This window comes from Camelina sativa, chromosome 12, assembly GCF_000633955.1.
Source record: "Camelina sativa cultivar DH55 chromosome 12, Cs, whole genome shotgun sequence".
Taxonomy (NCBI): Eukaryota; Viridiplantae; Streptophyta; class Magnoliopsida; order Brassicales; family Brassicaceae; genus Camelina; species Camelina sativa.
Window position 1 is genome coordinate 686599 of NC_025696.1, and position 23718 is coordinate 710316.

The 23718-nt window shown below is 36.2% G+C and overlaps 6 protein-coding genes, 1 non-coding gene and 1 pseudogene across 7 annotated transcripts; 3 read left to right on the forward strand and 5 right to left on the reverse strand.

The window, feature by feature from the left end:
- LOC104729274 (F-box/kelch-repeat protein At4g39570-like) lies at positions 3718 to 5331 on the reverse strand. Its single transcript, XM_010448206.2, has one exon. The coding sequence runs from the start codon at positions 5073 to 5075 to the stop codon at positions 3870 to 3872; it is 1206 nt and encodes a 401-aa protein (XP_010446508.1). The 5' UTR covers positions 5076 to 5331; the 3' UTR covers positions 3718 to 3869.
- On the forward strand, positions 6422 to 9151 carry LOC104729275 (gamma-glutamyltranspeptidase 2). The gene is made up of 7 exons (XM_019233800.1): positions 6422 to 6706; positions 6839 to 7170; positions 7292 to 7810; positions 7892 to 8130; positions 8219 to 8489; positions 8584 to 8721; positions 8808 to 9151. The coding sequence occupies exons 1-7, from the start codon at positions 6697 to 6699 to the stop codon at positions 9042 to 9044; spliced, it is 1746 nt and encodes a 581-aa protein (XP_019089345.1). The 5' UTR covers positions 6422 to 6696; the 3' UTR covers positions 9045 to 9151.
- Positions 10119 to 11575, reverse strand: LOC104729277 (F-box/kelch-repeat protein At4g39580-like). Its single transcript, XM_010448208.1, has one exon. The coding sequence runs from the start codon at positions 11386 to 11388 to the stop codon at positions 10210 to 10212; it is 1179 nt and encodes a 392-aa protein (XP_010446510.1). The 5' UTR covers positions 11389 to 11575; the 3' UTR covers positions 10119 to 10209.
- Positions 11698 to 13777, reverse strand: LOC104729278 (putative F-box/kelch-repeat protein At3g24610). The gene is made up of 2 exons (XM_010448209.2): positions 12467 to 13777; positions 11698 to 12341 (listed from the first exon to the last, which is right to left on the reverse strand). Exons 1-2 carry the CDS (start codon positions 13649 to 13651, stop codon positions 12336 to 12338), a joined length of 1191 nt encoding a protein of 396 aa, XP_010446511.1. The 5' UTR covers positions 13652 to 13777; the 3' UTR covers positions 11698 to 12335.
- On the reverse strand, positions 16443 to 17562 carry LOC104729279 (protein MIZU-KUSSEI 1-like). Its single transcript, XM_010448211.2, has one exon. The coding sequence runs from the start codon at positions 17392 to 17394 to the stop codon at positions 16588 to 16590; it is 807 nt and encodes a 268-aa protein (XP_010446513.1). The 5' UTR covers positions 17395 to 17562; the 3' UTR covers positions 16443 to 16587.
- TRNAW-CCA lies at positions 17813 to 17884 on the forward strand. Its single transcript has one exon. It is a non-coding gene; the product is annotated as a tRNA-Trp (tRNA).
- Positions 18154 to 20322, forward strand: LOC104729281 (annotated as a pseudogene).
- Positions 20248 to 22507, reverse strand: LOC104729280. The gene is made up of 6 exons (XM_010448213.2): positions 22189 to 22507; positions 21777 to 22097; positions 21647 to 21693; positions 20951 to 21013; positions 20571 to 20706; positions 20248 to 20476 (listed from the first exon to the last, which is right to left on the reverse strand). Exons 1-6 carry the CDS (start codon positions 22298 to 22300, stop codon positions 20463 to 20465), a joined length of 693 nt encoding a protein of 230 aa, XP_010446515.1. The 5' UTR covers positions 22301 to 22507; the 3' UTR covers positions 20248 to 20462.

Genomic DNA, 23718 nt, shown 5'->3' on the forward strand with positions numbered 1-23718 from the left:
CTTTTTTACTGATTCTTAATGCCTTAATGGGCCTCAATGGAGACTCAATACATCAAAATTCAATAGGCTGTTAAAAAACCAAACCGCAATAATCTAAAATTCGGTTCCGGTTTTTTCTTTTTAGATGTAAACCAAAACATTTAATGGTGTACTTTGAATATTATAATTCATTAATCACTGATATCCTCTGTTGATGATGGTGATGTTTTGCAACCGTTGCATCCAAATTATTAAAAAAAGGGAATTAGGAGTATCTTTCCAACTTTCAAAATTATTTCCTTTTTTACTTTCTTTCCGTTGGAATAGTGCAAACCGACCTCAACATAAGACAGTTGTGTGTGTCTTAGTGTCTATATAACTCAGAGCAGAGTAGAGAGACGAAGACACACATCGATTGTCATTCTTCTTCGTCTACTACTACTTTGATCTATCTAAATTCAATATGTTTCGTAACTTGCGACTAAACTCCATGGATCTATATCTGATAAAGCAACTTGCTATTAGGGACTATTGTACCACATTGTTACTTGCAAATCTGTTCTCTAAAAGGTTAATTCTCTTTTGTTTCCTCTTTCGTTTTTCTGCTTTTACGAATTCTTTTGTTCAATATTTTTACCATATTCGTATGTCTTATTCTCATGCGTTGTTTTCCTCTATTTGATTTTGGTTTATCACATTGGAAAGAAATTAAAGAAAGAAAACAATTGCAAAATATCTTATAATACTGATTTTGTTTTCTTCTTTTCTTCGCAGGTTATACATACAAAGCGTGTTACTGCTCTTCTCCGAGAATCCGACTTTCTTCAAAACTCGCCGCGGGCTCCCGACGAGATTGGTGTTGTTGAGAGAGTCCACAAAAAAAAAAAGGCGCCACCGAGTCCGAGTCAAACACAAACAACGCTTATTGGATTTCCGGCTCACTACCCAGCTAATCAAAAAGCGCTATTCGGAAGTGTGCTTCAACAAATCATCATTATCCCTTCCAGTTCCAGGTAATTGTTCTTTTCTCCCTTTTTTTTTTAACTTCTAAGAGATTAATATTAGATTTATTTGAAACTTAATGTTCCCCAAAATTAATTAGAAAACTACAACATAAATTTATCTTCTTAGTTCCTTGTTTAGAAACTTTTTGGATATTTTTATAACTTTGAAGTTCAGAAATTTTTAATAACTTTTGAAGTAAGTTTTATTATATAGTAATTAAAAATAAAATTAAAAACTTTAAACCTAAATACTAAACTAGAAACAAATAACACTTCGATAAACTAACTGGATTTTTTGGATGCAGTAATCGTTAGACATTCCACAAATCCTACTTGTTTCCGTTTTGTTTATGTTTTATTTAGTATTTTAAGTTTAGGGTTTTAAATCATATTAAAAACTAAAATTTAAACTTAAATACTAAATTACAAACAAATAACACTTTGGTTGACTAACTGCATTTTGGATGCAGTAATCGTTAGACATTCCACAAGTCCGACTTGTTTCCGTTTTGTTTATGTTTTATTTAGTATTTTAAGTTTAGGGTTTTAAATCATATTAAAAACTAAAATTTAAACTTAAATACTAAATTACAAACAAATAACACTTTGGTTGACTAACTGCATTTTGGATGCAGTAATCGTTAGACATTCCACAAGTCCGACTTGTTTCCGTTTTGTTTATGTTTTATTTAGTATTTTAAGTTTAGGGTTTTAAATCATATTAAAAACTAAAATTTAAACTTAAATACTAAATTACAAACAAATAACACTTTGGTTGACTAACTGCATTTTGGATGCAGTAATCGTTAGACATTCCACAAGTCCGACTTGTTTCCGTTTTGTTTATGTTTTATTTAGTATTTTAAGTTTAGGGTTTTAAATCATATTAAAAACTAAAATTTAAACTTAAATACTAAATTACAAACAAATAACACTTTGGTTGACTAACTGCATTTTGGATGCAGTAATCGTTAGACATTCCACAAGTCCGACTTGTTTCCGTTTTGTTTATGTTTTATTTAGTATTTTAAGTTTAGGGTTTTAAATCATATTAAAAACTAAAATTTAAACTTAAATACTAAATTACAAACAAATAACACTTTGGTTGACTAACTGCATTTTGGATGCAGTAATCGTTAGACATTCCACAAGTCCGACTTGTTTCCGTTTTGTTTATGTTTTATTTAGTATTTTAAGTTTAGGGTTTTAAATCATATTAAAAACTAAAATTTAAACTTAAATACTAAATTACAAACAAATAACACTTTGGTTGACTAACTGCATTTTGGATGCAGTAATCGTTAGACATTCCACAAGTCCGACTTGTTTCCGTTTTGTTTATGTTTTATTTAGTATTTTAAGTTTAGGGTTTTAAATCATATTAAAAACTAAAATTTAAACTTAAATACTAAATTACAAACAAATAACACTTTGGTTGACTAACTGCATTTTGGATGCAGTAATCGTTAGACATTCCACAAGTCCGACTTGTTTCCGTTTTGTTTATGTTTTATTTAGTATTTTAAGTTTAGGGTTTTAAATCATATTAAAAACTAAAATTTAAACTTAAATACTAAATTACAAACAAATAACACTTTGGTTGACTAACTGCATTTTGGATGCAGTAATCGTTAGACATTCCACAAGTCCGACTTGTTTCCGTTTTGTTTATGTTTTATTTAGTATTTTAAGTTTAGGGTTTTAAATCATATTAAAAACTAAAATTTAAACTTAAATACTAAATTACAAACAAATAACATTTTGGTTGACTAACTGCATTTTGGACACAGTAATCGTTAGACATTCCACAAGTCCGACTTGTTTCCGTTTTGTTTATGTTTTATTTAGTATTTTAAGTTTATGGTTTTAAATCATTAAAAACTAAAATTTAAACTTAAATACTAAATTACAAACAAATAACATTTTGGTTGACTAACTGCATTTTGGACACAGTAATCGTTAGACATTCCACAAGTCCGACTTGTTTCCGTTTTGTTTATGTTTTATTTAGTATTTTAAGTTTATGGTTTTAAATTATTAAAAACTATATAAATCAAGTGAATACTTTAGTAATAAAATACTATACAAACGAAAAACACTACGGTCAACTAAATAGATTTTGGTTGCGGTGATCGTTAGACATTCCACAACTATTAGAAACTTAGACAAGTCCGACTTGTTTATATTTTCTTTATGTTTTATTTAGTATTTAAAGTTTGAGTAAATCAATAAAAACTAAACTTTATAAAATCAAAACTTAAACTGATATACTAAATACTAAATTTAAACTTGAACTTTAATATAATAAAGAACGAAAGAACTATTGAATATATACTGTAAAATATATATATAACAAAATCATAAATATTATATATTAATCAACAAGATAGCCAAAACACCTGAAGAAACTTACTTGCAATGTGATTTTAAAAACTTACTTGATCATGAAGCTAGAAGACCTCAGAGGATAATCATCCCAAAAGGGGTGATTTTAAAAACAAATTGAAAATCTCACATTTTTACCTGCAACTTCAAAAAGCTAATTAACTTAGATTTCCAAGCTAAAAAGCATTTCAAAAGAACACAAATTCAAAACAAAATGTTATATATAGTAGTGCGTCACTACATGATTCCATAACGTACGACGGCTAAGAGTTATATACTTGCACTTGCACCATGAAAAAAGTAAACTTTCTTTTCAACCAAAACAGTGTTTTCATAAGGTCTTCAGCAGTAGAGAAATAAGCTAACCATTATCAAAGGTTTACAAGTGAAACAATGTCAACAGCATAAAGCCAAAAAAAGACAATACACAATCATCCAACAAAATGATACAATACCAACAAAACGTTTCACCACATCCAAGCCTGTCCTGTATGTCATTCATCAAACGATAACAGCAAGAGCATGCTCGAATTCATATGACACGGGGACTGTAAGCACTGCCTCATACCACTCGACCTTCCCCCAAATCTCCTCACTGTTGGGCCTTTCAAGCGCAATCACCGCGCACCAAATTGTCTTGTACTTACCTTTACGAGGAGACACAAGACTGGCCCAAAAAGCAGCCATCTTTCCACCATAATCCACCAACTTCACATAGACATTCTTGCCAAACTTAGGTAGTAGTCCTTTCAAACCTTTCACATTTTTCCACAAACTCTGCTTAGTGTCATACCATCGGATAGCTCCACCATAACGGAACAAAACATTATCTATAGTGCAATTACAAGACCAACACCAACTCCGAGCCATCTGACAATCGACAAAGTCCAATCTACATTCCTCTAGATCATAAGCCATAGCCATCCTCCCAAACACCATGCAGAACTTTCCTTCAACACATGCGCTTATTGATAGACCACCCCAGTTTTGCCCCCAATAAGGAATGGGCATATGATCCCAAATTTGGGTCTTTGAGTCGAATATCTCGATCGGGTACAAGGAATCTGTATCCTCGTCTTGGTTGCCTCCAGCTACATAGATCTTTCCATCAATGACGGTAGCAAAAGTGTGTAACATTTCCCTCTTCATGCTTGGAGCTTCACGCAACGTGTGAGACCGGCAGTCTAGGACCAAGACTCTAGATGAAGGCACATTCTCATTCTCAATGTATCCGCCAAAGAAGTAGATATCAGAACCAACGGAAGCGTGACCTGACCAGTGCGCAAGAGGAGGATTTGGAACTGGGATTGGGATCAGAATGTTGCCCCTTGACTTCTTCGTCTTCTTAGTCTTCCTGGTGCCTTTAGTTAGGGTTCGATCAGGTTTGAGGCAGTGAGTGAACCAGAGAGGGTTACTATCAGGATTCCTCTCCTGTAAACACAGATAGAGACAGCTCTCGGTCCGGCCTAAGAGTGACCGAGTCTCGTAAAGCTCAGGTGATGCAATGAGAGATCGAAAGCTCTTGGATACGAGAGAGAGAATCGGGTAATACACTCTCGAGACGCGTGCGAAGATACTCAATAACATATCGTCAGGAAGTGACGGAATCGGCGTCGGCGGCGGTGAATGTGATAGCTTCTTTTTCTTAAGCGATGGTTTCTTCGTCGTCGTCGTCACCGTATTCCTCTTCCTCTTCGGGGAATACATTGGCGGAACTAAGAAATAAGCCGTTAAGCAACCAACCTCCCGATGTCTTCAGCTTCTTCTTCTCCGACTTGCAGAGAACAGACTCAGGTGAGAAATTTAGGGATTTCACTTCACTTCGCTGCTGTGAGTGTCGTCGAGCGCGTTTTACGTACTCTCTCAAACATGGGCTTAATAAATATAATGGGCCTCAAAATGCGAGTGAAAAAATCTAACATTAGACAATCCACCAAATTTTAACAGCCCAATAAAACATAAATAATCATTAACACGTTGCTAGAAAAAAAAAAGACTTCTTTGACTCTTTAGGTACAGAACATTTTAAAAAAAGGAAATACTATATTTTAAGGGGGTGTATTCAAACAATGATTTTAGAGGATTTGATGAGATTTAAGAAATTTAGAATTTTGATAGATTTTAGGGAAGTTGATATGATTTATAGTAAAATTCTTTCAAATCCCACCTAAAATTATGAGATTTAGATTTCTATATTTTTAACTAAACAAATCCTCTCAAATCCTCCAGAATCCCTATAACTTATTAAAATCCAAATCTCCAAACTGTTTTGAATAACAGTGGATTTTAAAGTAGATTTTTAAATCATCAGTTCAATAACAGTGGATTTCAGAAGACTTTTACACAAATCACTTAAAATGTCAAGTTGAATACATTGTTTTTTTTTTTTCAACACCCTACTTTTTACATTTTAATACTCCACATCATCATTTCTTTCCTCCACCTAATAATTCAACATTCATTCTATTTTTATCATTTACAATGGTTTTGTTTAATAAAATTTAACACCTTACTTTATTTATTTTATTATTTTATTCTTATATGTTCAAATAAAATGAAACAAATCTTTATTTATAGAGTATGAAAAATAATAAATTTTGATGTAAAGCAAAATAAAATAAAAATTTGATTACTATAAAATAAATGATATCAAATACTCCCTCTGTCCCATAAAGATTGATGTTTCGAGATATTTTTTGTCCCACAAAGATTGATGTTTTGTAAGCTTCAAAAAGTAATCATTGAAAATATTTAAAATTTTGAATTGTTATTAGTTTAAAATTATATAATATCTTTTTAGTCAAAGAAAAAAAAATATATTTAAACTCAGTAATCATTGTTTTATTAAAATGTGTAATATCCCAAAACATCAATCTTTGTGGGACAGAAGGAGTAGTTATGATGAAAATTAAAGTATAAAGAATTTTTAACAACCAATAATAATGCATCATGTGTCTTAGTGGTCCCCATTTTTGTTTATTCAACATGGTTTAATCCACATAGATTTTTTTTTCATTTTTCAACACCCCCATTGTATGAATTCAACAGTTGAATTTATAATTCAACACCCCCATTGTATGAATTCAACAGTTGAATTTATTATTCAACACCCATTGTATGAATTCAACAGTTTAATTTATAATTCAACACCCCCATTGTACATAGTCTAACGAGTTGCAAATTTTGGAAAGGCTTTTACTTTCATAATTTACCTTCCCGAAAAGCTGAAAGAAGCTTTGACCGCAAACTATAATAAATACTCGTCTCAACAAATGCTTCTCCTCCATAAACGAAGAGGAAGGAGAGGTTCCAAGACAAAGACATCCACATGATGAATTGTAAGCTGTTTTGTTTTTTTTCTTTCTAACAAATGCTTGTCCTCCAGTTTTATGGATGTTTTTATAACACTCAAGTTATATATTACGTTCGGTGATTCATTAACCTTTGGTTTGGTTCTCCATATATTGTAGCAATGTCGTTCGTTCGTACCGCGACGATCGCTCTTCTTATAATTATCGTGTTTCTACAAAATGTTGTGGCGGCTCAGAAAAGACAGCAAACCATTGTTACGTATCATGGTGCGGTTGCGACTGACGACGGACGGTGTTCTGAAATCGGGACGAATGTTCTTCGTCAAGGAGGAAACGCGATTGATGCATCGGTCGCTGCTGCTCTTTGTTTGGGCGTCGTGAGTGCAGCGTCTAGCGGTATTGGTGGTGGAGCGTTTGCAGTTATTAAGCTTGCTGATGGCAAGGAAATTGCTTATGACTCTAGAGAAACCGCTCCTCTAAGCGCCACTGAGGTAATTAACGTGATTTTACTAATAATGGTTTTTTCATTTCTCTTATCAAAATATGCGTGTCAGTAACGTTTCTGAATGTTAGACATTATTGATTGGTTGTGTTCTGTCGATATATATGTAGAATATGTATGGTGATAATCCCGAGAAAAAGAAGAAAGGAGCCTTGTCAGTAGGAGTCCCCGGGGAAGTTGCTGGTCTATACACGGCTTGGAAAGAACACGGGAAGTTACCTTGGAAGCAGTTAGTGAGTCCTGCAGAGAAAATTGCAGCTGATGGATTCAAGATTTCAAAATATCTCTATATGCAGATGAACGCGACTAGAAGTGATATTTTAGCGGATAAAGGTCTCTCTGAGGTATATGCTACAAACGGAGAGCTCAAGAAACCAGGGACTCTTTGCCATAACCCAAAACTGGCTTTTACTCTAAGCCAAATCGCTGAAAACGGTCCAAAAGCGTTTTACAATGGCACGGTTGGGGCCAACCTTGTAAGTGATATACAAAAAGCCGGTGGGATAATAACTATGAAAGATTTGCAGAATTATAAAGTGAAGGTTACAAAACCATTATCTGCGGATGTTCTTGGTTACCGACTACTCGGTATGCCTCCTCCATCATCCGGTGGCGCTGCAATGGTCCTTGTAAGTCAAGTTTTTTTTCTGGCGAAAATTTCACATTTCATATGAAACCTATATTTATATGGCGAGTTTCTTGTTTGGTAGATTTTGAATATTCTTGCTCAATATGGTGTTCCATCGGGTGTTTCTGGCCCACTTGGTGTTCATCGACTAGTGGAGGCTCTCAAACATGCATTCGCGGTTAGGATGAACCTTGGGGATCCAGATTTCGTCCCTAATGTTAGTAAGGTTGTTTCAGATATGTTGTCTCCAAAGTTTGCACAAAACTTGAAGAGCAAGATTAACGACCAGAAAACCTTTGATCCTAAATATTACGGTGGCAAGTAAGTTTTTTTCTCAATAAGTTATAGACCACAGGTTTCTTTCTTCTGTATTAGGTGTTTTATCAAATTTTATTTCTCCAACTCCTAGATGGAATCAGATCAATGATCATGGCACGAGCCACTTATCGGTAATGGATGCAGAGAGGAATGTTGTTTCAATGACTAGTACAATCAACGGATACTTCGGGGCACACATGATTTCTCCGAGCACCGGAATGGTTCTAAACAACGAAATGGATGATTTCTCGATCCCGATGAAATCCAGAGGTGATCCAGATGTGCCGCCACCGGCACCGGCTAACTTCATTCGTCCCGGGAAACGACCTTTGTCCTCTATGACTCCCACCATTGTACTCAAGGCAAGAAAAAACCCTAATTCTTGTGGTACAAGTAACTTTGTATTTTAGTTCTATTTAAACGATGGGTTTTTGTTTTCTGTTTTGGTGTGCACAGGACGGTAAAGTAAAAGCCGCATTGGGTGCTAGCGGAGGAATGTACATCATCGCCGGTACAACAGAAGTTTTCTTGAATCATTTCTTCCTCAACATGGATCCTCTCTCTTCCGTTGCGGCTCCAAGAATCTACCACCAGGTTTTTATACCCTTGTGCCCAAAATGAGAAACTTTCTTCTTCGTTCATAACTAAAGCTTACCTTTGGTAACTTCTTTAATTTACAGCTAATTCCGAACAAAGCTCAGTATGAGAACTGGACAACAGTGTATAATGACCATTTCGAGATTCCCAAAGAGACAAGACTTGAGTTGGAGAAGAAAGGTCATGTCCTAGCGCCAATCGCAGGAGGAACGATTTCTCAGTTCATTGTGGTTCAAGAACCAGATAAAAGTTCGGGTGGAATGAGTAAGCTTGTGGCAGTAAGTGATCCAAGAAAAGGACGGTACCCTTCAGGATATTGATATTAGATTTGATTTCTATCTTCAATTATTGTTGCATCTTACCTGTGATATGAATATTAGCCTTTTATAATCTTTGAAACTAATAAATATATATTTTGTTTGCGACAGCATTTATCCTAATATTTTTCTTTAAATGCCATAATAATTAATATTGAATATATTGGAATTTAATTACTAACTTTAATGGCTATTGCATTAGTGGGGATTTGGTGCCTTCTTTTATTTGTATGTAAGCAAAAAAAATTGTCAATACTAATTAATAGATCCTAATCATATGCGTTGGTTGTTAACTTGTTATGGATGATAGCTCTATTAGCAACCAACCTCCCAATGTCTTCAGCCTCTTCTTGTATGATTTTATGAGATTTAGAAAATTTGGAATTCTGATAGCTTTTAGAGAAGTTGATATGATTTATGGTAAAATTCTTTCAAATCCCACCTAAAACAATGGGATTTGGATTTCTGTATTTTTAACTAAACAAATCCTTTAGAATCCCTAAAACTTATTAAAATCCAAATCCACAAACTATTTTGAATAACAGTGGATTTTAAAGTAAATTTTTAAATCATTAGTTCAATAACAGTGGATTTCATGAGACTTTTTAAAATTCATGATTGAATAACATAAGATTTGTAACTTACACAAATCATTTAAAATGCCAAGTTGAATACACCCCTCTTACAGATTTCACTTCACTTCGCTGCTGTGAGAGTCATCGAACGCATTTTACCTACTCGCTCAGGTTGCACGTGTGATATTCCACATGTTTTTGAAAGGACTTAATAAACATGATTACTGGTAAATTCTCTGAGAGTTGCTCAATATATAGTATTTTAATATTTATTATAAAGATTAATTAAAAAAATAATTTGGTCCATTAATAGCTGGCCAGCTGTATAGAAACGGTTCTACAGATGCTTGTGGGAGTAACGTTTCTATTTTCTCTCCTTATTTTTCTCATCCTCTCTCTTCTTTTATTAATATTTAATTATTATTAATTAAAAAGTAATTCAAAGAGAACCACCAGTGAAAAATCTAAAATTATCTCCTCTAAAAGATAATGGGCCTCGAAATACGAGTGAAAAATCTAAAATTACTAAATTAGAGAATCCACCAAATTTTAACAGTCCAATAATACACATACTCGGGCGAATCATCATCAATTCAAACAGTAACAGCAACAACATGCACCAATTCATATGATTTGGGAACTCTAAGCACAACATCGAACCACTCGGTCTTACCGCAAATCTCGTATTCATCGTGCCTTTCAATTGTAATCTCCGCGCACCAAACCATCTTGTTCTTTGAGCTACAAGGCACAAAAGTGTCCCACAAAACCGCCATCTTTTCACCGTAAGCCGCTAAGTTAACACGGCTATATGAGAGAAACTTGATCAGCCGTCCCAACCCCTTCAGTTTTCTCCAAAACCTTTTCTTATAGTCATACCATTTAAACTTCCTATCATTATCATTATAATAGAACAATATATTGTTTATCACACAATACGAAACCCATGTTCGACGACCCATATCGACCATATCCATTGCAATTGAGTCCCATCTACCTCCTTTGTCTTTCGGGTCGTAAGCCACATGACGTCCCGCACCTCCAAACAAGTGATATTTGCCTTCAAGCCCAACGCTCTTATATACAAGTCTCTCGCATCTCTCAGTGCCAGGACTTGCCACAGAGTCCCAAATTTGTGTCTTTGGGTCAAACACCTCTATACAATCCAATGAAGTGCAATCCTCGCAGCCTCCTGCTACATATATCTTCCCGTCAAGAACGGTCGCAGTAGGGTAGTTCCGTGCCATCCGCATGGGTGGAGCTTCACGCCACGTGTCACACTGACAATCCAAGACCGAGACGCTAGAGGATGGCGCATCATTTATAGGCCCTCCAATAGCGTAGATCTTAGAATCAACAGCGACCACACTGGACCAGTGAGCAGGAGGAGCATGGCGAGATAGGATCGGGACCAATAGATGACCGCCTGAGAAATTGGTTAGTTTCCGATCCGGAACCCGACAGAGAGTGTACCATCGGAGGTTAGAGTCGTTAAGTAACCTTAAGCACACATAAAGACAACTCTCGGTGCGACCGAGGATGGACCGAGTCTTGTAAAGCTCAGGTGAAGCAACGAGACTGCGGAAACTCTTGGAGACGAGGGAGAAGGTTGGGTAATACAATCTTGAAATGCGGCTTAGGGCGCTCAAAAGTATGTCGTCAGGAAGAATCAGATTCGTGACCGGCGAGAGCACCAATGGTAACGTCTCCTTCTGCTCGGACTGTGCCTTCTCGTCGTTCATGGCGACCGAAGGTTTAGTTGGAGACGACATGTCGACAAAATCGCCGCCGTTGCTTGTTTTCAAGATTTTCTTGTTTTCTTAGAACAAATCTACACTCTTGGTGTTTGCGTAGATTGATTTCTTTACAATACCTTTATTTCAATACATTATTCTTTTTGGAATTGTGACTTTTTCCACACCAAAAATAGAAAAATCATATAGAAAAAGAAAATGTTTTAGAGCAGTCGGAGAAGACTCGGTAAACTTTAACAGAGAGTCTAAAGATGCGCGTCTATTAATTTATTTATTAAACAAGTTTGACACGGTCAAGATGCAAACTATAAAAAAAAAAAACGGCAATAACATTTTTCGGTAGTGGTTATTAAACAAGTTTAACGTGGGCTCCTTTGTCGGGACGAATAGTAGTAGTAAAAGACTTTGCTGTCCAATGCAGAGAAAACTTAATTTTGTTTTAGTCCAATAAAAAAAAAGAAGACTTTATTAGGCAAGAAAAAACATTAATCCAAGTCAACTTTTTATAGTTCTTACTAAAAGGGGGAATCAAAAGATGTAGTTGAATGATACAAATTGAAAGTCTTGAACGTTTACCTGCTACGAATTTCCTGCAACTTCAAAAGTACGTATAGACATTTGGAATCTCTTTAGCCTTCAGATTAATATCAAATTGAATGTGTTGAGATTCCTAGAACGTGACTGCCCTGCATAACCTTTTGAGTGTGCCTATAAGTTACTTTGAACCTCTCTTATTTTGTAGAACAGCTTCATTGCTTTTACAAGTTTCAGGAGCCTGTTAATGATGCTAATCTCGTATAGGATATACATATGTAAGTTTCATAGATGGCTGATATTTAGCAAGCAGAACATACTGTCTAAATCAATTCTCAGAATCCTATGAAAGAAGATTGGCCAAACATAGCACCTGAAAAAAAAAAAAAAAACTTACTTGCAATGTGATTCATTGATCCTATAGCCAGCCATTAGACCTGAGATGAAATGATAAAATGGGACTATATTAGTTAAGTTGACAAGAAAACAGGTATAAATAAGGCTTAAAGGTTAAAATTGAAAACATAAAGTTTCAAACATTGAGAGAAACAGAATATAAAACCTTAACATTATATGAGAAACGATTAAGTTTAGAGACAGCATCGGCCCATTCAATTATCCCCCAAATATCGCCTCCCTCGCGTCTCTCCAAAGAAATCTCCGCACACCAAAGCTCCAACCGCTCAGTACGAGGGATATGCACTCTCAGGAAGACCACAAGGTTCCCTCGAGAATTGCTGCTCAGTCTGCTGAAACCATCTTCGGTCATGTGGAGCTTCCACGCGAGAGTCTCGTCCATAGCACAGTTGTTTGCTTTTAAAGCAAATACACACCACTGCACAACATCCAAACCCTTCACCTCCTTCCAATCCAACTCATCAGCTGGCTCACACCATAGTATTTTCCCGCGAGTACCACAACAGTATAACAGGTTCCCTATGGCACACCAGTCTTTTCTGTTTCCTCGCTGAGAATCCTGATTCCCTCTTCTCCATATACCTTCACGTGGCAGGTAGTAGAAGCTTTGTTCCTTCTCGTCCACGGCATAAACTTTACCTTCCATCACCACACTTTTGTCGATCACACTTGTGTTCTTTGGAATCTCCGGATCCTCAGGCATTGGCAAGGTGTCCCAAGTTTGTGTCTTCGGGTCGAACACCTCTGCCCAGTTGGAAGAATCAACTTCCTCGCAGCCTCCAAAGACGTAGATCTTACCGTCGACCACGTTCGCCGCTGGTGAAGCACGAGCCACTCTCATGGACCGGATACGGCTCCACGTGTGAGAAAGACAATCAAGAAACAAGACACTCGAAGTGGGGTTTCCGTCTATGAGTCCACCGATTACATAGATCCCCAAATCCAGCTTTACGAAAGACGACGATTCTGGAGGCTGATAAGGATGCGATGGGATCGGTCTCAGCCGCTGATTCACTGACTTGTTAACAGCGGCGTCATCTAGAGTAGGCCCTCTACGGCGGAGGATTAACCAGCGTGGAGTTGGGGCAGGAGGAATGCTTAAGCAGACATAGTAGTACTCCTCGGTACAACCCATTAGCTCACGCGTGCGGAAGAGCTCAGGGGAAACCACGAGAGAGCGGTGGCTCTTGGAGGTCAGAGACAAGGCCGCGCTGTCCAATCTCGAGAGGCGGGATAAGCAGTTCAGAGAAAGATCGAGTGGCAACAACGACAGAGACAGAGACGCCTCCTTCTTACTCCTTTTATTGTGTCGTGTTACTTCATTAGACATCGTTAAGGTAGTACTTCACAAAAAGCTCTGTTTCTTGCACTTCACAAAAAGCTCTGTTTCGTATTAATTAGTTTTGATTGATGGATCTAGCGAATTATATCCTTATGCGACTGTTGGTTCTCTGCCTTGTCGATGAATGTAGTGTTCTCAATAATACCAATCGCATGCAATGCAAGAAGCTCTTTTATTATGAAGATTGTCCTAGACCTACTTGGAAAAGCTCTTTTTAAAAAGTTTTACAACTCCTACTGTATTTTATTTTTTATTTTATTATTTTATTATTTTATAAATAAAAAAACTGGATAATTCAATGTATCAAAACCCATTACTGTATCTAAAAAAAATTCCTAAATATTCTTTTGATTGAGTTACTGTATTGATTATTTGGAAACCAACCTTCAACTCCTTGTAGCAATCAGTGTTGTTGTTTCCAAATATATTACATGATTATAGTTTTTAGATTTAGATTTATTGATAATAAATAGTAAAAAAAAAAAAAAAATTGTTTCAAGGATTTCGTTCCGAAGCAGGTATATTCCTCGTGGTCGTGACGGGCAAGGATAGCATTTTTGGTAACTTGTTTATAAGATTAAAACATCTGAAGAAACTAAATATTTTCTTTATTTAGCGCTCCGAAGTAATATTTTGATTTGCACAAAAGAAAAAGTAAATAGAAAGGAATTTGAGGATTTACACAATCTCTCTACAAAGTTAATAGATTGCAAACATCAGATTCTTTTAGTTAGAAAAATTTAATCTAATACTAAAGAAAGATATATTAAAATATATACTTTAACTTAAAGCAGTACTATATCAAGAAAATTTTTAATGGATATTTGATATGTTCATAAAAGATAAAGTAAAAAAAAAAAGAGAGCATAAATTTAATTTTACTTTATCTTCACCAAAAAAAAAAAGATAAAGTAAAAAAAAAAAAGAGAGCATAAATTTTGGTTGACCAAAAAAATTAATTGGGTAATTTTAGTTCTCTCTATTCAACTCTCTCTCTCTCTATATATATATATATTTCAAAGGTTACATTCTAAAACTCATAATATTAAAAGTGAAAAAAAAAATTCAAAATGTATAAAGCAGTGGTTTGTTTGTTTACTTTGATTGTTCTCTTGTTTTCTGGATCATCAAACACAACATTAGCCCAAATAGCATATATTCTGAGAAATTATAGTGTGTTTTCTTACAGGGTGAAACGATACATTGTTGGGATGTTACGGCTATTATAGAGATCAAATTGAAGCGAATATATACCTCAACCAAAAGGAGTCTTTTGAATTTTTTTTACTTTATAACATAATTGATCATTATTACATTGTTGTTTCGATATATTATAAACATAAAATAAACAGCTGAAGAGGGTAATATGGGATGAAAAGGCCATCAGATAGATCAAAACTGCAGTGAGAGAATTTCAAAGCGTGCACCTGACCTACCAACAGGCATCGACTCCACCAAATCCTAAAGACGATCATATTGAAAGCTTCTTAATTCTTATTATGATGTGTTGACATTTTTAGTTCAGTTGCGGAATAAAAGCCACATATATTCACAATTAATGTTTATTTTATATTCTCACGTATACAATATCATTTATCATCAAAACCCAAAAACCTATAGTAATATTTTATTGTGAAAGGTCAACTAATGAAGAGATACGTCTATGACATCTCATTAATTTAAACTGAAACTGAAATTATTGTAACCAAACAACTAATAGAATAAATTTCATCAATAAGATATTTTTTTTTTTTTTTGACAACATCAATAAGATCTTTTGCAAGAAAAATAGTGAGATTGATATGATTAATTTTTTATTGATAAAGGGAAAAAGGGATTGACTTTAATAAGATCGTTTTATCTCCAAGAAAACTAGAACGTTAGAACAAGATTTTTTTTTTATCTCCAAGCAGCATCTGCGTCGTTTGACCGTCTCTAACGGTAAGAGTCTGAGCAGACGATGACTTGGACCGTTCTTCGAAACTAACAGATAATACATCAAAATTCAAAAGAGTTGGAGACGACTTTTTCTCGTCAGAGAAAACTTGATTACCATTATTCTATAAATGCGTACATCTTCTCGCCAAATGAAATAAAATATCATTTTCTAAAAATTAATACAAATCGTCATATACGTTATAAACGATTTCTAGATTGTAGAACTAATTATTTTAAACAAAACGAAAATGTATCACCGTTTAACTTGGTTTGTTGCTTTGATTATTCTATTGTTCGTTGACTCATCAAACATTGCTTCCGCTCGGATTCCATACAAGTCCTCCTCCATGACAAGTAAGTTTCTAGTTATTTTTATAAACTTTATTCATCTCTATTCTCAAACCAAACTAAAGTTGTTTATTTTCTTATTAATATATTCATTAATGTAAAGTTCGTTTCGGAAAAGGGTGCATGCATGTTCCTTGTATATCTTACATCTTCTAGGATATCTACTACTGTGAAAATGATATAACCTTCCTCATCTACGTTGAACCAAATAATTATTGTGACACATATTTTCTGCACACGGACGATGAAGATCATATATAGCTTGCCTATGCTGAGTCTAATTAGAGATACTAATCTTAAATATTCAAAAATACTGATGGTTGTTAATTTGTACTAATTGTACGAGAAGGAAAAGAAGAAGGGGTTTGGGAAAAAATGATGATCAGAGAAATCAAGATTAACGTTGGAGGAAGTAATTCAAAACAAGCACGTCAAAAAAATGTACCAGCACCTCCAGGCGCCAAGATGTAGTGACAATTTATACATGGTTGCTTCCAAGTTCCAAGTATCAATATATTTAAATAATGAATTAATTCTTAGAATTATCCTAAAATGTTACTATATAACGTCGATAGCCGCCGATCCGGGCATTTATACATGCACGTTAAATTAATTAAAACCAAGAAGAAAAAAATTAATCAAACTCTTACAAAGAAAAAGCTAAGCTCGGGTCCATTATTACCTTCAGGACTCAACATATAAAAAGTCTCTGAATCTTTAGACCCAATAACTCTCTCAAAATAAGCTCTCATATACGCCATTTCGCCGTCGGATCCTTCTAACTCCGAGTTTCCCGGCAATACTCCGGCTCCCATAGACACCGGACGTAACAACTCCATCACGTTGAGATCTTCTTCGCTCGCTTCTCGTCTTACACCGTAGCCTGTCTTCTCTCCTTTACAATACATTGTCCACAACGGTTCTTCCAAAATATCCGTATTCTTCTCTGTTTTGTTATTGTTATTATCTGATCGAGGTTGCTTCTCAGTCTCGAGAGCGATTCTCACCATTCCCAAGCTAAGCTCTTTTTGAAGCGTCGTGGTTTGCATGGCGAGCTCGACGACTAAAGAAGGTAAACATTTAGGGTTTTCTTGAATCGAGAGACTTACACGGCCTTTACGGTATCCGAATAACGTCCCGGTGATTCTTGACGTGTTGTGGTGCGGGTCCGGTAAGCCTAAACCGGGATGGATAACCGGGATTTTGCATGCTACTACGGATGGTGTTGTAAAGATTGGGAAAGAGCGAAACACGGTGCGTATGACTCGGAAAACATTTGTTCTGTTTTTCTTCTTTTTTGAAGATGGTGGCTCGAGGAGAATATGTTGACGTGGCGGCGTGGCAGATGGAGACAGAGAAGGTGATGGAGACGAATGAGGGGTTGAAGAGGAGGAAGAAGAAGGAGAAGAAGAAGTTGTAGCCATTGGATTTGATGGTTCTAGCATTAGACGACGATCGTGTACGGCGAAGAAAGAAGGAATAAATCTTTCTTCGACGACCGACGACGACTAAATGAACCAACGTCCTCCTTGGAACAAATGTAGTCTTGTGTTTTTAGCTCTCTATCTATTCCTCCTCTTCTTTGAATAGACTTTTTTGTTTTGTTTTGTCTCCTACCAATCTTTATCCTTGAATTTGATTTTCTTTTTTCCTCCTAAATTTCGTTTTTGTTAATTTCTTTTTTAAGAAAAAGTTGATTAGAGATTTCAATGGTTGTCGTGATAAGGTGAAAATCGAAGCTATAACTGCAAACACCAAACCACATTTTTATGGTTGTAGCGAATAGTGGTAAAAACTAGCAAGCATTATGAGCATATTACGAAGTATACTAGAAATACATTTATTGTAGCGAATAGTACAACAGGATCCGTGGCGCAATGGTAGCGCGTCTGACTCCAGATCAGAAGGTTGCGTGTTCGATTCACGTCGGGTTCAAAATCCCGAAGATTTGATCCTTATTTTTTTATTTTTGTGTATTTACAGAAACGAGCCCAATTAATTTTCCGTCTTCACTAAATTTAATTTACAGAAACGATCCAACTAGTTTTTCTTCTTCTCTGATTGTACCCTTAATTTTGTTTTTCAATTATTTCCGACTTCTCTTAATTTTATTTACAGAAACGATCCAACTAGTTTTTCTTCTTCTCTGATTGTACCCTTAATTTTGTTGTCCTGTCTGTAAAACCCTTATCCACCGTTAAAGGATTAGAAGAAAAAACAAAAAACACGACTCCTCGTACTCTCTCACTCAATCAACCAGAAAAATGTCCATAGACTTCATGTTGACATCGCCATCATCACTGAGATTCTCCGATTTCATCTCTTCGTTTCCCCAAGAAACCAACCACAGATGGCTTCGTTTCTCATTGAATCTCAGCGATGCGAGGAGGCCGACGAAGACGAGGATAACTTGCGGTGCGATTTCGTCAAGGAGGAGACTTGCTGAGAGAGAGAGCGCGGAGAGAGAGAATAGAGTTCTTGTTCGGAGTCTGATGTCGAGGATCAGTGACAGAGAGCCATTGGTGAAGACCCTTGACAAGTATGTGAAAGTCGTTAGAGGTGAGCACTGTTTCATCCTCTTTGAAGAACTTGGCAAAACCGACAAGTGGCTCCAATGCCTTGAGGTTTGGCTCCGATTCTGGATTTTGTGTTTTCAATTTCAGCTTCTGGGTCTATAAAAAGATTGGATTTTTATCAAGTTTGCTCATTGGTAGATTCATAAGCTCTGTTTTGTGTAAATTTCTTATTCTTAACTTGCTGGTGATTCTTCTGTAGGTGTTCAGGTGGATGCAGAAACAGAGGTGGTACATCGCAGATAATGGAGTCTACTCGAAATTGATATCCGTAATGGGCAAAAAGGGTCAAACCAGGATGGCAATGTGGCTATTTTCCGAGATGAAAAACAGTGGGTGTCGTCCTGATGCTTCTGTTTACAACGCCCTCATAACAGCTCATCTTCATACACGGGACAAGGCAAAAGCTTTAGAGAAAGTTCGTGGATACTTTGATAGAATGAAAGGGATGGAACGGTGTCAGCCCAACGTTGTGACTTATAATATCCTCTTGAGGGCTTTTGCTCAATCCGGTAAAGTGGACGAAGTTAATGCTTTGTTTAAAGACTTGGATATGAGTCCAGTTTCTCCTGACGTTTACACTTTTAACGGTGTTATGGATGCGTATGGGAAAAACGGGATGATTAAGGAGATGGAATCTGTGCTTACTCGTATGAGGAGTCATGAGTGTAAGCCAGACATCATTACCTTTAATTTGCTTATTGACTCGTATGGTAAGAAGCAAGAGTTTGAGAAGATGGAACAGACTTTTAAGAGTTTAATGCGGTCCAAGGAGAAGCCAACTCTGCCTACATTCAATTCAATGATTATAAATTATGGGAAAGCTCATCTGATAGATAAGGCGGAATGGGTTTTCAAGAAGATGAATGATATGAGCTACATGCCGAGTTTTATCACATATGAGTGCATGATTATGATGTACGGTTACTGTGGCTCTGTTTCCAGAGCTAGGGAAATATTTGAGGAGGTTGTTGAATCAGAGATGGTGTTGAAAGCGTCAACACTAAATGCCATGCTTGAAGTTTACTGTGTTAATGGTCTTCACATGGAAGCAGATAAGCTTTTCCATAATGCAAGTGCTTTTCGAGTTCATCCAGATGCATCGACGTATAGGTTTCTATATAAGGCATTTACCAAGGCAGATATGAAGGAGCATGTCCAAATTCTGGTGAAGAAAATGGAGAAAGATGGGATTGTACCTAATAAGAAGTTCTTCTTGGAAGCCCTTGAAGTTTTCGGGTCAAGACTACCTGGTTCGGATTCTGAAAACAGGAAATCAACTCGTTCAAGCAGGCCACGAGACAGTCGTAAGGACGTCGTGGGAGAAATTTGACTGAGTTGCAAGATAAAGATGTAACAAAACCGAACAAACTCTAAGCTGGATGTGAATCTGATTGTACTGCACTCCACCCTGAATCATGGTTAGTGTTCTTTATTTGATACCCATTTGATGACTCCACTGTCAAAGCTACAGTTCCAGTTCGGTTGATTATTTTGTGATTGAGACTAATTGCGATGTTGTCATACAATTTCAGAACAAGCATGTTTGGAACATAATTTTATCAGACTTGTTGAAGATTGCAGAGAAAAACTGCAGAAAAAACTATTTGAAGAACTTAAGTGGACATGAGAAAGTTTCCAGGTATAATCAAGAAGAGCAGCCAGTATTTTCTTCAGATCCAGATGACAAAATGGGAAGATCAAAGAGAAGAAAGAACTATTCACTTGTCTTGTAATTAATTGGTAAACTGTAACTAAAAAGTTCAATCTATTTATAAACAAAACGTTTATGGTTGTGTTGTTCTAAAGACTTCAATTACCATAGTATGCGAAAGAACACAGATAACAAATATATCGCCGCATTTTTGGAATCTGAGTAGATCCTACAACTTGAAGAGTAAACCATCACAATCCAAAAGTGTCTGAATCTATGAAGCTCTTCAACTGTTTTCCTCTGCAAAATCAGTTGATGCACATAAGAATGCATGTTATGACTGAACTCATTGGATGGAGCAAGAACAGAGAACGACAGTGATCTATAAACATACCATTTATAGCTCCAATGTTGTGGTCTTCTTTGTAGACCCCCAAAGGAGAGCCATGCACAGAGAGCATCATTTCTCCAGGTTTTGGTAGCCTCCGAGTCTTTGGTGTCATTCCAAAAGAGAGTCTCTGCCCACTTACCTGAAAAAATTACAAGTATCATAGTAGAGTCTCTGCTTATATGTACAAAATCTATCACTGAAACAAACATAGCTCATTCTGCAACAGAAAATATAACTGATCAATTCCGACACATAAACTGATTTATTTCTCTCTGGATCAATGTTAAAACAAAAACTTGAAGGAAAAAGACATGCCAAAGAACCAAACAGAGAAACGTACGAGATAACTGCATCAAGATAGAAGACAGTCATAAAATACATACCCCAGGAGTCTGAAAAGCAGCATGGCTTGCAAGCATATGGTTGTCAGATGTCCCCTGGAAAACCTAAAAACCCAAGAGAAATGAACAAATTAGAGTCTTCTACGACCTGCCCTGAAGTAGTGTTGCATAATTTTGGAACGCAGAAGATCAATACAAGGTTAACAAAATAAATAAAAAGAGTCCAGATTACGGTTTACTGTAATCTACACATCACTAAAACAAACAAGTAAAAGCTGGCTATACAGTGCACTAGCTCAGTTGGGTGAAAAGCCTGAAAAACTAACTAAAGCAAATGACAAATCTGGACTAAATGTTCAATCTTTGCTACAATCCCCTATTCTAATAGGCATAAGTATCCACCAGATTCCAGGAAACCACCAGAAAAATGGCAAGAAGACAAAGATATAAGACCGCCCTGAAGTAGTTTTGTATAATTTTGGAACGCAGAAGATAAATACAAGGTTGACATAATACAAAAGAGTCCAGACTACGGTTTACTGTAACCTACACATAACTAATACAAACAAGTAAAGACTGGCTATACAGTACACTACTCAATTGGATGAAAGCCTGAAAAACTGATTAAAGCAAATGACACATTCACTAAATGTTCTATCTTTGCTACAATCCCCAATTCTAATACGCAAATAAACATCTATCAGATTCCAGGAAACCGCCAAGAAGATATAAACTTACAAGATTATCGAGCTGTGGGTTATCAGTACCTAACAGGCTTGCTTTCACTGCCACCAAAAGTCAAAAGTTTTTAACACCAGAACAAAATCTCAAAATCTCAAAAATACTCAAAACCCATTTCACTGCCTACCGTTATCAGGTAAATCATAGCAGCCACCAAGAGAAGGCCTATTAGTGTATAAACCCATTGACAAGCGTTTAAGAATAGAATAATTCATGTCAACAACGCCATCCGAAGAATCACCATTTTTGTCTTTCCACTTCAACTCAATCTCCCCAGTTTCTTCGTTTCTCGATATAGACAAATCCGGAAGATTCTCTTTGAAGAAGTCCAACACAGGTGTATCGAGCTGTTCTTTAGTAAAATATGAACGGAGCAACCTCAATGCAGTTAAAGTTTGTTCAATCTCAACATCACGGATCGCCCTAATCGCAGCGATTTGTCTTTCAACTACACAAATTGTATATACCCCCAAAAAAATCAGATTTGAAAAGATCAAAATTAACCCTAAAAAATTCGATTTGGAATGAATTTCAGATACCTTCTTCGTCGACGAAGTCTTCTTTCTTCTCTTCTCTTCGAATTCGCTTGTTGTCATCGTCCTTATCTTCTTCAGTGGGTTTGACACACTCCTTTGCTTTTCTCTTCGGCATTATAGATGATTTCTTCTAAACAACTAGAGGCTCAATTCGATTCGAGGACCAATTTGAAATTTCTTTAAATCGCAATCTGCAAAAAAATTAGAACAATTTTGAAATTCGAGATGAATTCGAAACCCTAAAAACAAAAAAATCCCCAAAATCAAAAGCTTTCGAATAGTAACTGGGCGGGAATTAATTAATTAGACTTAAGTGAAACAATGTTTGGCAGATCCACTACGAAATTACGAGTCTACACCATAATTGTAATAATTCTAATGGGCTCACCAATGTCCACATAACATTTTGAAATAGAGGCCCACAATGATTTTACCAATAATAAAGTGTGTGGTGAGGGGAAAAAGGAAATCGATTTTTTCATGAAAACAAAATTAAAAAAAGAACATAGTGTTGTGAAACACTTAGTGGACTCAATAGACCGGCCCATGTACTAAGCTATGGAGTCTCGGTCCATAGGCTTTACTCAGTCCATACAGCTTCGGCCCATTGGCCGAAGCCTTACTCGGCCCTTAATCCTTAAGTCGGTTTAACCCTAGACATTGTACTCTACTATATATATGCATGTAATCCTTGGGAATTATCAATAAGAATCACAAAAGCTTTATCCCTAAACTCTACTTTCATAACACGTTATCAGCACGAGTCTCTAACCCTAAAACCCTAATAGGCAGCCGCCGATCCTTCTTCCCTAAACACCCTAAAACCGCCTCTTGTTCTTTCTCCTTCTTCGAGAATCTCTTGATCTCGAAGTTCTGTCCGATACACAAGCATCCTTAGCTTGTGATCGAGTTTCTATTAAAACCCTATCGAGGTTTATAGTTACTAGGCTCGGGGGTGAGTTCGCGCGCAAGGAGTTGCTCGCGAGGAAGCTGTTCGCGGTTCGTGGTTCGTGGGAAGCAAGTTCGTGGTCCGTGGAAGCAGTTCAAGGTTCGAGGTTCGTGATATCTGAGGTCTTTAGCTCCCAGATCCTATCCAGTCAGAACCCTAAGGTGTTAAGGTAAACAAAGTTCAAACCTTCTCAAAACCCTATAATCGAACTTGAACTTAAAACTATGGAACCCTAAAATATCCAAGTATACAATCTAACAAACCTTGAATCCTATAAATCCTAAGACTTAAAAATCGGTTGATTAGGATTGTTAGATTGATTGACAATTGCACCTTATACATCAAGCTTTGAAATCCGATTTTGGTTGATTTAAATTGTTTAAAGTTGCTTGATTATTTGTGTTGCATAAGAACCTAGAATTAAATTGTTAGAAGCATAGAAGAGATTTAATCTAACTGTTCTAGGATGATAGACTTGGATTGTTCATGCATCATATAATTAAATCGGACCATGATAGTATATTGGAGAATTGGCCGCATGAACTAGAATTGTGTTCTAGGATTGAATCCGATAAAGTGGAATT

Bases quoted from the DNA above. Each gene is read 5' to 3' on its own strand.
- LOC104729275 (XM_019233800.1), top strand. The intron at 8,131-8,218 runs GTAAGTTTTTTT...TCCAACTCCTAG, and splicing joins CCTAAATATTACGGTGGCAA to ATGGAATCAGATCAATGATC. The intron at 8,490-8,583 runs GCAAGAAAAAAC...TGGTGTGCACAG, and splicing joins CTCCCACCATTGTACTCAAG to GACGGTAAAGTAAAAGCCGC.
- LOC104729274 (XM_010448206.2), bottom strand. From the start codon at position 5,075: ATGTATTCCCCGAAGAGGAAGAGGAATACGGTGACGACGACGACGAAG.
- LOC104729278 (XM_010448209.2), bottom strand. From the start codon at position 13,651: ATGTCTAATGAAGTAACACGACACAATAAAAGGAGTAAGAAGGAGGCG.
- LOC104729277 (XM_010448208.1), bottom strand. From the start codon at position 11,388: ATGTCGTCTCCAACTAAACCTTCGGTCGCCATGAACGACGAGAAGGCA.
- LOC104729280 (XM_010448213.2), bottom strand. From the start codon at position 22,300: ATGCCGAAGAGAAAAGCAAAGGAGTGTGTCAAACCCACTGAAGAAGAT. The intron at 22,098-22,188 runs GTATCTGAAATT...CAATTTGTGTAG, and splicing joins AGACTTCGTCGACGAAGAAG to TTGAAAGACAAATCGCTGCG. The intron at 21,694-21,776 runs GTAGGCAGTGAA...TTTTGGTGGCAG, and splicing joins CTATGATTTACCTGATAACG to TGAAAGCAAGCCTGTTAGGT.
- LOC104729279 (XM_010448211.2), bottom strand. From the start codon at position 17,394: ATGCTAGAACCATCAAATCCAATGGCTACAACTTCTTCTTCTCCTTCT.